Consider the following 13,283-nt stretch of genomic DNA (forward strand, 5'->3'; position numbering starts at 1 on the left):
TCGGGAAAAAGGTGATTTATGGGAGTGTACCCATTACTACTGGAATTGAAACCTTCCCTGATTCAGTTCTTCCAGAGACACATTATGTCTCACGTATTTCTACCTCTCCTCTGATTCCATATTATATATAATAACTGGTGAATTTGGTCTTTATTTCTACTCTTGTCAACAGAGAACATTCACTTAGAATCCACTAAGTACCAGACAGCATTCAAAGTGCTATTATGGAGAAATGTAAATAACATGATATGCATGATCCCTGCTTTGCAGGAGTTTAGAAGGAAGCAAACCAGCATTTATTGCCAGGCAGTGAGTATTATTTTAGGTTCTCTGACAAGGACACTTCGAAGTGGGTCTTAACTTTATTTTATAAATGAGGCGTCTGAGGCTCAGAGAAATAAATCTGCCAAGATCACACAAGTAGCAAGCGTCTGGGCCAGATTTCTCCAAGGCCTACCGTGTTCTAAAGTCCATGCTCTTTCCACTCTACTCCATTACCTCCCCTGATGAGAAAGGCAGGACACATACTAAAAAGGAAAACGAACACAGATATTAAATATTAAAGGAAACCAGCCAGGCGTGGTGGCTCACGCCTGTAATCCCAGAACTTTGGGAGGCCGAGGTGGGTGGATCACAAGGTCAAAAGATCAAGACCATCCTGGCCAACATGGTGATACCCCGTCTCTACTAAAAATACAAAAATTAGCTAGGCATGGTGGCGTGTGCCTGTAGTCCCAGCTACTCGGGAGGCTCAGGCAGGAGAATCGCTTGAACTCGGGAGTCAGAGGTTGCAGTGAGCCAAGATCGTGCAACTGCACTCCAACCTGGCAACAAAGCGAGACTCCATATCAAAAAAAAAAAAAAAAAAAGAAAGAAATATATATATATACATATAAAGGAAACCTACAAATAAATAAGTACTAGAAACTCTACAGACTGTCCTGTGTGCAAGAGTGGCCGAGTGTCTGGAGCAAGGCTTGCCTGTGAGCCGATTCTAAAGCACATTAATGATACAATCTGGAAAAAAGAAAGGTGGATGCCAGTCAGAAAACAATTGTGTTGGAACAAAGAAAAATTATAGTCTGGGTGATTAACACTTTTAAGAATGAAAGCTACAATGCAACACCCATTTGTCCTTCTGGATTCAGAGTCTTTGTCTCTGTGGCCCTGGGAAGCATAAAAAGACTTTTGTCTTTTTATGGAACTTTGTAAGTTGCTGTGATTTTCACAGACCCATCTTCTAAGCACATACAAGAGACCTGTATTCCTTGTTAGTGTATTGCCAACCTCATTACACTCAGTATTAAATATCCCTTTCCACATAGCACTCTCTTCAGTATGGTGAATGGGAACCATTTTTCTCCTGACATCTGGGGTTGGTTTCATTGAGGATTTACAGGGGAAAAGTGAATGCACGTGGCAATGTTTTCAAGCCTTTGTTTGGATTTTCTGTTTTCTAGGAGATATACGACTAAGGGGTCAGACGGGGGTTCCTGCTGAACGCCGTGGCTCCTACCCATTCATTGACTTCCGCCTACTTAACAGTGAGTAATCAAGTGTACCTGGAAAGGAACAAACGTTTTCTTCAAAAAGAAAAAAAAAAATCCTCATTTCCCTCTGAACTTCAAAACCTTCTGGGGTCTGCCTTCCTTCCTGAATCTCTCTTCTGCCAACTAGAACTTAACCCTTTGTCTTTGAATTTCCTCACAAGTGAAGTAATTCTGGCCCTGCCCTGCCTCTCAGAGCTCCACTGAGGGTCAAATGAGATCAGGTCAGCTTTAAAAGTATAAATCTCTGGTCAGGCATGGTGGCTCACGCCTGTAATCCCAGCGCTTCGGGAGGCCAAGGTGGGAGGATTGCTTCAGCCCAGGAGTTGGGCAACAGAGTGAGACCTTATCTCTACAAAAAATCAAAAAATTAGCTGGGTATGGTGGCGCAGCCTGTAGTCCCAGCTACTTATTTGGGGGCTGAGGTGAGAGAATAGCTTGATCCCAGGAGGTCAAGGCTGCAGTGAGCCAGGATCGCACCACTGCCTTCCAGCGTGTCTCAAAAAGAATAAAATTTTTTGTATAAAAAGTGTAAGTCTCAAAAACTGTGATGCCCTATACAGGGAAGCTACTATTTTCATTTTCCAGCACATTCTCTCTACCTTCAGCCAGAGATAGACTAGGTGAGATTCCATTTTGTTTTTAAAACCCCACAGGGAAACCTCTTCTACAGTTGCCCTTAGTAACCTACCTGTTATGGAATTCTCACTTCTTTGTCTAATATAAATCCTTGAGGTCTATTCTTGCCTTCCTGGTAAAACTCTTCACCAGGGCAAAATCCAAAGCACTTGCTGCTTTCTCCCTTGAATCTTACAAGTTCATTGACTTCTACCTTCCCCTCCCTAAACTGCTCCTCATCAATAGTTTTGCTCAACCTTTGGTCCACAATTTTCTTAATCTTAGGTTTCTTTGCAAACCCAAACCAGTGACCAGTCATCCCTCCAGATTTCATGCCTTATAACGATCATAATCATCCTTCACTGTAGACTTGTGGGGGAGGTGGAAGAGCAAGTGGATAAATTTCACAATTCGCTCCAAGGTTTTCAGTGTTTGGTTCTCATATCACTTCCCATCTATAAATTTCAAAGTGCTAGATTATACCCAAAGAATATTACTTTCCTTTGACATAAATAAGCTCAGCTAAAGAGGCAATTTGATTTACTTCAACCCCTGGAAATTACTAGGAGAAATTAGAACTTGTTATTTCTGATCCTTCGATCCTTGAGAGGCCAATAGTAGGTGGCATGTTTGTATTTCTCCTGGCTTGTTAATCTCCCATATCAATGTGCAATGTCTGTTTTTTTAGCACTTTCAGGGACACAGAGACTTGGAGTAATTCTTTCCACACTAGAGATAACCTTCCCTACCCAGACCCTCAAAAATGCTTTTTGGAAGACCGAATTGAGCCATTAGACCAATGCAATATGGGATACGGCCTGCGGGAGCTCTATTGGTCTCTCTGACCTTTCCTTATACCCTGAATGGGCTGTTCCAGCTACCCACGGAAGTTACACCTTTGACAGTCTCTAGACTGAGTGGATTTCCAGGTCCTAGGCATGTGGTTTCTCCAAGCAGGACAAGGATGAGCAAGGGGTTCCATTTCACTGTTTCATATAGACCAGAACGCTCCAACGGCATCCCATTTTGAAAGTCGGAGGGAGAAAACAACCGAAAGCCCTCTTTTCAATAGTAGATGAGTGTTAGTTCATGGTTTCTAATATGAACCACAAAGGAATCAGGAAAATAAGGGGATATTTCTGTTTATAATTCCAAAGTTTCATTATTTTAAAACCTTAATCCCAGTGTTAATAAGCAACTTTACTGCTAATGGTGGTTATGTTTGCAGGTGGGACAGTGGAATATTTAATTATCTACATCATAGGATTCTGCAACACTTTTTTTTTTTTACAATTTGCCTCTTTTACTTTTGTAATCTGAAAAACAACTGCAAAAATAAATAACATTTAAAGAGAAACTCATTGCAGATAATAATTCAGTGTCATATTGTTCACCATGTAAGAGATCATCTGCCAGCAGCTGCTATCCTGTCTTCCCTCTGCTGGAGATCCTCCAGGACTTCTGAGCACCTGGGCTCAACCCCAGCCTCATTTCCCTGACCCTGGATGCTGCCTGCCCCTCTACCCCCATTTCACCCCACCTGGTACTCACAACCCTCCACTCATCGAGTGACAGTGCTGGCCATCCACCCTGAAATTCCCTTTAGGGTCTCCTCAGCATTCCATTCCGGATAACTCTTTCACCCATGTCTCTTACTCTGTAACATATTGCAGATGCAATATTAATTTTCCTTTAGCATATTTTCCTTTATAGGTGGTCTTCAGTTTTTTTAATGTATCAAACACACCCCAAAAAGACTATAAGATCCTAAAGACAGTCTTCTCTTTATCCCTAAATAGACTATCAGATCCTAAAGACAATCAATTGCTATTGATCATTTACTAACTATAGTTAACTTACCAATTATTAAAGGGTCTCCTCGAAAACATTATATTAAATAACTATGAATGTAAATCATCCCCTGTGTTTAACTGAACAACACGGGTAGGAATGAAGGCCTCTAAGATTTTCCTTTGTGATACGATTTACCTCTTGGTATAATGCACCAAAGACCCCGTTGGTGAGTTGAAAGTAGAACAGATAACATTACTGTGGTCGCCCTCCACGGTTCCTAACTTAGTTTGCAATTACAACAGCTTGTCACCGTGGAGCAGAGATGTATGAACATCTGTGTTATGCACAGTCACATAAGGTATATATGTCATATCTCCTACTACTTCATATACTGTCTATTTAATTCTCTTTAATATCATTCACATCCTTGTTGTGGTTTGCCTGAGTTGCTAGTGTGTGCTTTATGCCTAAAGGGAAACATCTTGGGACATTTGGGGATTTTCTCGTAGAACTTTTCTTTTTACCAGCTCATTCTTATTCTACACTGTAAGAGCTGAACTAGTTTAAAGTGATTCTTTAGATCACTTACCTTAATTTTGAGTCAAGTTTTTCCCAGTGTGGGCACAGACCCCAAACTTCATTTTCCTCGGGTGCTTGCAGTTTTGTTCTCTCTCCCACAGTAAAATCTAATCTAGGATTTTTTTAAACCATTTATAGGAAAAACCAAATCACCATAGCCGTCACTCCCCAGCTCTGCATCCCTGCAGCCTTTCTTCCAAAATGTTAGTGAAACCCACACAACTGCCATCCCCTTTCCAAAGTGTCGCTGGGTGGGTGTCCCTCCCCCACCCACCTCAGTATATGCATTGAATCACTGGAGCACGCAAGAGCAGAAATATATACTAAATAGTGAGGCCCGTGCATTTCCCCATTGGTCCCATTAGTCACAGCCCCAGTTTGTCACAGGAGGGCAGAGGACATCAGAATTAAAATCTAAAATTACTTGTCTTCAACCAGAACAAAGTTTCTAGGCGTTAAAATGGATAACTAGAACAGAAGTGGACAAATGACTGTCCACACACCAAATCTGTCCCCTCCTCCTGCCTGTTTTGGTAAATAAAATTTTACTGGGATATTGCTATGCCCATTTGTTTATATGACATCTATGAATGCTGTCACTGAAACAGTGGCAAAGTAGTTGCACAGAAACCGTGTGGTCTACAAACCGCCCCCCACAAACCCCAAAATACTCACCCTATGGCCCTTTACAGAACAAGGTTGCCAATCCTTAACTTAGATTTTTTTAAACAGATTCAAGAGAGCTTTTTGACAAAGCCACAAGCACATTCAGTCCAGTGTGTTTATCTTTGTTAATGTCTTTTTTTTTTTCTGTTCAATTTCCAGTGCCATCACTTTACTTTCAAGAATGGACTCACATTGACTAAATTTTTATGAACAGAAGAATAAACAGAGAGGGAACCTCCGTTATTGATGCAGATTTTAAATTCCAATTTAAAATTATAATTTCTACTTGCACATTCTTCTGGAAGAGATTATTTTTGCGGGGAGGGGAAGCACATGTTTGGGGCAGAGGGAAACACAGTACTACCAATTTCATGTACCTGTTTTCTGCATATAAGGTGACTCTTGGTTTGCCTGGCATAGTCCTAGTTTGCACCTGTTGTTCAGGAGTATTTATTAATAGTGCCATCTTTCATTCCCAGAGTGTCCTGATTTGGACACTAAATTACAAGGCCAACTGCTTATATAGGTTTTCCCAAAAAAGAGTATTTCAATTTAATGCTTCTCAAAGATCACATGCAGGAATAAGTTTAAAAGATCTATTGTATAATATTGTGACTATAGTTAATAACAAACGTATATTTGAAAATTGCTAACAGAGTAGGTTTTAAATGATCTCATCACAAAAAATAAGTATGTGAGGTAATGCATAAGTTATTTAGCTTTACTTAGCCATTCCACAATGTGTGTGTGTATATATACATATAGATCTTGAAATATGTTGTATACCATAAATATGTGCAATTTTGTTAGTTAAAAATAATAATACCATATCATATGCATTCCAGGAATAAAGATTAGAAAATCATTTTCATAAGAGATTCATCTAGATCAATAGAAATACATAACACTCATTAAAAGCTAATTTCATTTCCTGTTTCTATTTTACACAATTTAGAAGAGAGTCATCTCTATGAACTTCTTGAAGCTTCTCTGGATAAATAGCAGGAAACTGTGGCCTCAGCACTGTTTGTGTGGGACATAGGAAAGATAGATCTTTAAAGACTGTTATCTTTACACCTAAGCATAGAGAGCCAGAACAGAGAGAAAAGGGGGACAATTGTTTTTATTCCAGATGATGTCCTAACACAGAGAACTGGAGTGACGGAAAAGTAACGGCTGTATTCTCCCAATGTCGATTTCCTATAGATTTATTTCATTTACTAATTCTGTTTGTAGGGGGGAAACAAAGGAGGAAAAAATGTAGAGAAGAGTGTTCTGAGACTTGTGGACCCAGAGGGGAGAGTTGCAGAAGCAATTACAACCTTCTGCAGAGCAGGCGGCTCCAGCAGCCCCGTCTACAGCTCTGTCTCCTGATTTAATATAATCAGCAGCCTGAGTAGATAATGACTAGGTTGAGATGTTCCCGTGGCAACCATCTCAGAGCAACACAAAGTGATTTCCACACCGGCTCAGCAGAGGAAGTGACATACAAAGAAAACATGCTCAGGGACTGTGGAGCTTGAGGAAAAGAAACAGCTTCAGCCTGAGGTTTTAGGGCACCAAGTATCCACTGCCACAGAGAACCCAGAGCTCCAGACCAGCCTCTGGGCTTTGCAGTAGTAGGTTAATTGGCTATTTGGCTTTTCCTGCCTGTTAATGTGCTAATCTTGATCTTTAAAGCGCTATTCCTTCAGACTTGACTCTCCTGTCAGGGTCGTCTTAACTGCACAAGCATGAGGTCATTTTAGTAGAGCTACAAAAATATTTCCCTTTACTTATTATTTCCCAAATGGAACCAATATATACAAACATATATATTTTTTAACCTTTCTATGAAGAAGTGACCCAGAGACTCAAATATTTTTTTAAAGCTGCCATCTAAAACATATTATACCCTGCAGCCATTCTTTCTTTGACATATAAAACACACTCTCTTTGACATATAAAACACACTCTCGATGAAGGACTGTTGAACAAAAGCCACTCAGTATGCTGGAAATCATCTGGCCCTAAGTGATAGCCCCATCTTAAAGATGGAGGGACAGTTTCCTTCCAGACTCCATTTCCTATGAGAGAATTCTTGGCAGACAGTTACAGCCTTTTAGTAACCTTACAGATACCTTTTCCCGTCACCTATAAGAACTACACAAAATGCAAAGAATCTGAACTAAAATGTCATTGGATGATTTGAATTCAGTCATGCTGAGAAGATGCTATCCCACCCCCAGCCCTGTGTTCCCCAAGCGGAGAAGGGAGGTGTCCGCTGGGACTTGTTCAGACTTCTCCTCACACTTGTGAGTGCCAAGGTAACACCCTACAATTTCAAAGTTCAATATTTACCTTCCTCTAGAAGAAAGGCAAGGCACTGGCTGTGGTAGTGGTGCTTTCTGGCTCAGCTGGATCTTGCTCCATGATGGTGCGCTCAGGGCTTCTGGCAGCAAGCTCCCAGCACTTCAGCTGCGGAAGTGCCAGGGCAGCAGGATGGTTAACCACTGAAATGCCCACTAGCTTGCAGAAGACAGAGTTGGCGATGTCCCGACTCTCCCTATTACTGCCCCTCGACGGAGCACCTCCTATGGTAGGCATTGTACCAGTGCTGGAGATACAAAGATGAAAGAGACATGGCCACTGCCCTTGAGGGATTTACAGTAGCATAAGCTACTGTATCTACAATTTATTTACAAATACATTCTGATGTGGTGTGATACACCAAATAATACATGCCTGTATAATAACAGCATACATAATATGAGAAATATATGCATCTACGGGATTCAGAGGAGTTCAAGAAGGGAATAATTAACTCTGTCTTGGAAATTAAGGAAGTCTTCCTGGGAGAAGTTAAAACACAAGCAGATTATGGAAGCAACAGTGAAATAAAAGAGGGCTGTATGCTAAGGCCAACTATTAGGGCCATTATAAAATATGCTTTAAGACTTAAGAAACCAGGAAAACATTGTCAACAAGTTTGCTCAACTAGATAAAAGTGTTATTGAAAGACAAGGTATTCTAGTGGGATCCAAGCAGAGAAGTCAGGAAAAATTATACAACATATGTCTGAGAAAAAACATATTCAAAAAGAAACCATTTTCACCTTCTACATCTAAAAGTGAAAACAGCCATTGCCTTCTGTTAACCTGTCTGACATCATTTAATGGATTACTTTTTATCTGAAGGATGAAAAATAGAAAACTGAGTTAGGGAGTCCAGTACTTCCTCTGGGTTTTCATTCATTTATTCATTCAACAAACAACACCTACTCTATGCCAAGAAGGCCATGAAACCCAGGTGCTCTGAGCCACACCAACCGCCACAGGACTGAGATAGCCTTTTGTATGATGGCTACCTTCTGTCTCAGACAGCAGTGGGACTGGGGTCTACCAGAGACACCAAACAAAAATATCTGAACAATTCCTTTTAAGTCAACAAGGACCGGGGAGATGGGGGAGAAACCTGCTATACGCTATATCTGGGCAGAAAATTCTGAGGGCTAGAAAGGAAACTATGAGATATTCTGCTACCCTCAAAGAGCAAACAATCTCATTACATAGACAAGGAAAATAAACATTACACCAAGTACCATACAACAGAGTAAATGATCTAATTCTAAAATAAGTAACAATAATCAGAGACAAGAGAAGGCAGAGATTACTGAAGTACCCTGAGCAGAAGAAGGCTCTATGGTCTTGTGCTAAACACTGAAAGATAAGACAGTGTTGACTGATTAAGGAGTTGCCTATAAGGGAGACTGACCTACGTATGAGGACATAACGTCATTAAGTAGGAAGAAGGTCCAAAAAGTAGCAAATAAAGTTCATTAACTAGAGAGAAAGGCTTGGAATGCCAAGATAAAGAATTCAAACTTGTCTCATCAAGCAGAGGATCTCTAGAGAATTTTGCGAAAAAGGTGAACCGGATAAAACAGTGTTTGAGAAAATTAACTAACATCCATATGTAGGAGACACAGTTTCAATGAATCCAAAGAAATGTAATCGGGCTGCAGACTGTGATGGCTGTAGAGATGATAGTGTAAATCCACAGATTTCATATAAAAGAAGACATAAAACTTGAGGATACTGAATATTGGGAGAGCCAGAGTTGGTCTGGCCATCTGAAAGACTGGAGCTGAGATCAACAGTCAGAAAAGTTAGAGGATGAGTTAGGGGAAAGATGGTAAGCTCCACTGAGACAGGTTGAGTTTGCAGGAGAATCGAGTGGAAATGTCCGGAAGAAAGCTAGAAATAATGGACTAAAGTGCAGAGGAGATGTCTATTTTGGAAATTCCACTTGGGAATCATAATCATTCATGAGCCATCTGGCCAGAACAGGCGTCATGAAGTCAACCAACTACTTTTGTTCAGGGGCCCCTGTATTTTTAGTTTATAATAAGCTTGATTTTGAAAAGCATTACAAGACTGTCCATGAGAAATCCCACAAAGAAATGAGTTTCCTTTAGTGAGAAACTCTAAATTTTCCTCTGTGAGAAACTATTTAGACATTAGAGTTCAGGCACCACCTCACTCCCTCATGATGGATTCTATTGAGTACAAAAGTGACTTGTGTCAGATCCCAGTGGATTTGCTAACTCACCTGAACACAGCACAGAGAAATGGCCATTTTCTACTACAGCACTTCCTTGAGCGAAACTCTAACCCACTCAAAGTATTTTCAGCATAGTGGCTTCTTTGGATTTCTGGAGACATTAAAATATAGAGGGAAGCAGAAGTAAATTAAGTTTTTTTTACTGAAGTTACCTATGAGTCACTGAGCTAAAATGACTTGTTTGTTCAATAAAATTAAATTCAACCTCCTACCCAGAAACAGGCAGAGCCTATCTCTGTGACCTCATTAATAAACCAAATGCAGGGCTATTTTTTTCATTGCCATCCCACTTTCAAAGTTTCAGAATATCTAAGGGATTCACTGTGGTCCCCATTCTACTGTATGTATGAAAAACCAGAACATGGCCCCAGCCTTAATATCTTTTGTATGTTTTCAAACTGAGATCTCAGGGTTCACACACAAGATCAAAAAGACCTTGTTTTCTTTCTAACTAGCAGACCAAGTTGCCTTGGGGCATCTGGGTGGTTTATTACTTTTAAGTAACATGAGGAAGAAGGGCAGAAGTTATGGAGGAAAGTCCCAAGAAGAAGGTGGCCAATGCCACTATATCTAACAACAGCCACCATAACAGCTCTAGTCTGAGAGGTGCTTAACCCCAGGCACAGGGTGTACAAGGCCAGGTGTGCATCCCTCTTAGGCAAGGTCCCCAGGCTGTAGGTCTCTTGGAAGCCTGGAAGCACAGGAGGATTGCTGTGAATACTAAAAATAAAAATGAGTCCCTTCACAACCAAACCACGGCTGCCTCTCTGCCTCTTCTACCATGGTTGCCCCACCCAGAGCTCCAAGCTCACTAAGTCATCATCAATAGAGGGAGCCCACAGAAAGACCATGAGCTTTGAAGTTAGACCTGGGTTTGAATCCTACTTATACTGTGAGCTTGAAAAAGATGCCCAAACTACTTAATGTTCACATACATGCAAGATTTTAATTTGATTGGGTTGTGATGAGGAGTAAATGAGATAAATGTGTCCAGAAGCCTGCCTTGCTTATAATAGGTCCATAATAAATACAGTTGAGTTTTGGATGTCCCTTCTCTCTCTGCTAAGTACCTCCCTCTCCAGCCACCACTTCTCCTAGGAAGCATCTGTTCACCCTTCAAGCCCTGGCCCCATCATTATGTCCTTTGTGAAGCCTTCTTCAATCCTCCCAAAGGAGTGAACTCATCATTCTCTCTGCACTTCCACTACATCTCCCAGAAAGCATCATCACATTGTAACTGCAAAGTCATTGAACCTGAATTTCTGGAGGTAGAGGCCAGGATATTTTCAAAACAGCCTCAGGCAACCTGAAGCAACAAGCCTGGCTCTGGGCCTTCCAGGAATATTTGGGAACCACTATATATGTCAATTATGGCATACAAATTATATCTATGCTTTGCACAGTTAGACTCATTTAATCCCCACAAACACCCTATAAAGTAGCCACTACTATTACAGATGAGGAAACTGAGACTGAAAGAGGAGAAATAACTCAACCAAGGTCACCCAGCTTGTAAGCCAGAATTTAAACCCCAAATATATAATCGCAGAGCACAAGCTTTTAACCATAGTAAAGTATAATCCTTTTTTATATATGCATTTTAATATTCAAAGGCAATATATGATGCAGTATACTCCTTTTACAATGAACATATATATGCCAATTATTCCTTTTAAATATTTTTTATAACTTATGAAAATTTTCTTTTTATAGTACATTTAGATTATTTCCTTTTGGTATTAAATGGCTTCAGTATCATTGAACAAATATTCCTATAACTGAATGAGAAAATATGAGATTAAACATCTAAAAAATCAGATTTTGCAATATTTCTACTGTATTTTCTAATATTCCTGCCACTCTGGTGGAAGATGCCAAATGACAGACTGCACATTTCATCGCCTGACCTTGTGTTCTTTGATAAGAAAGAGAAGGGCGTGGTGGTGACAACTGAGGATACTTGTAAGCTGCCCCCAAAGAAGAAGGAAATGGAATCGCTATTGTGACAAATTAAAGTCAGATTTGTAGCTGCCACCAGTTGCTTTAATTTTTCTCAAGGGTGAGTTGGTTATTTCCTGTCGTGCAAACCATGAATTGCTGAAAGAAACAATTTCTCAAAATGTTTATAACATATTAGATAAAAAGCGGAATAGAAAAGTCTATATCCAAAAAGAAGATCTCAGTTATGTTTATTAAAATATGCCAAAATCTGAACAAGGGTTCTTTCTAGATGATTATTGTTCTTCTGTTTTTCTATTTTTTTCCTACTGGAAGCATGTATTCCTTTTATAATCAGAAAAAAATGAGATTTTATTTTTTAAAATTTCAATGTCCGCCAGAAAAAGAACCTTTATTTTTCTTCCAAAGGAATATCAAGATGCAGAAAATGAAATTGCAGCCATAGGCCAGAAAACATTATTTAACAGGCCTAAATTGGAAAATTGGTTGGAAATTGTGAAGTTGGGTGTTTCTCAAAAGCTATGTAAGCTACTTTGCTTGTCATTTTAAAGTGAAATTTATTCCAAAGAGCACAAAATCAAAGTTCTTATTCACATTTGAACAGCACTTTACACTTTGCAAAGCTTTTAAATGAAGACACTCAAAAAATCATTGAGCCCAGTTTTTCATTTTATAAGCAAACAAAAACAAAAAACAGGCCAAGTGATTCATTGCAAAGCTATGAAAGAGTTAACCAGGGTTTGGCTCTTCTTACATTCTGTCTTTCCACTCAACCATATAAGGCTTCCTTATATAAGCCTTACCTTCAAGATATAAAATAACTTTTACCACTTGCAAAAAGAGAAAATAAAACACCAGGATTCCCCTTGAAGGTGGTTGGTGTTGGCTCCAGAGCCGGCTGCCTGGGTTTAGATTCCAGTAGCAGTTGCTACAGGACTTTGATCTACTGACCCCTGGTCCTCTGATTCCTCCAGGCTAGAAAAGACGATTCACAAGTGCACATCTCACGGGTTATTGTGGGAAGTAGTGAGTAAGCGTGCTTAGAGTGCTAGTGTAATACCTGCCATGGTATCAATTATTTTATTATTACAGATATTAGTATTCCCATTTAAGAAGGGCATAGGACACATAACAATATAAAGTACCTGACTTATAGTGAAGTAGAGAATGGCCTATTAACCCTTTTCAGTTTTCCATTCTATAGTTTTATCTTTTTTCTGACAGGTATTTACTGAGCTCCCCCTACAATGCCTGCAGCATCGCTTTCCAACATGTGGTTGTTAATAAATTGGTAGAGAGACTGATGGCTGGAAAAGTGAGGCTAGGGAAGGTTGTTTTGTTTTGTTTTTCACAAGACATTGAAGCAAGCTGAAATCATGGTGAGAAGGATCTAGTTGAGAAAGAACCATGGAATAGACCCGAAAAATCATAACTGAGAATAAAGTGTCCTGAGAAGATGGGAGGGGATGACTGGCCTGAGAAAAGGAGGCAACTCTCCTAACAGCAGGTGAGAAGAAG

General features: G+C 40.0%; 1 protein-coding gene across 3 annotated transcripts in view; it reads left to right on the top strand.

Annotated features, from left to right (window-relative positions):
- Positions 1 to 13,283, top strand: part of PDE7B (phosphodiesterase 7B) — a 686,767-nt gene that overhangs the window by 597,083 nt on the left and 76,401 nt on the right. For all 3 annotated transcript variants that reach the window (XM_063812658.1, XM_003311504.6, XM_001157383.8), the window contains one exon: positions 1,461 to 1,544. In XM_063812658.1, the coding sequence (XP_063668728.1) occupies positions 1,461 to 1,544 (84 nt within the window). The remainder of the gene's footprint in view (positions 1 to 1,460; positions 1,545 to 13,283) is intronic.

This window comes from Pan troglodytes, chromosome 5, assembly GCF_028858775.2.
Source record: "Pan troglodytes isolate AG18354 chromosome 5, NHGRI_mPanTro3-v2.0_pri, whole genome shotgun sequence".
Classification (NCBI taxonomy): domain Eukaryota; kingdom Metazoa; phylum Chordata; class Mammalia; order Primates; family Hominidae; genus Pan; species Pan troglodytes.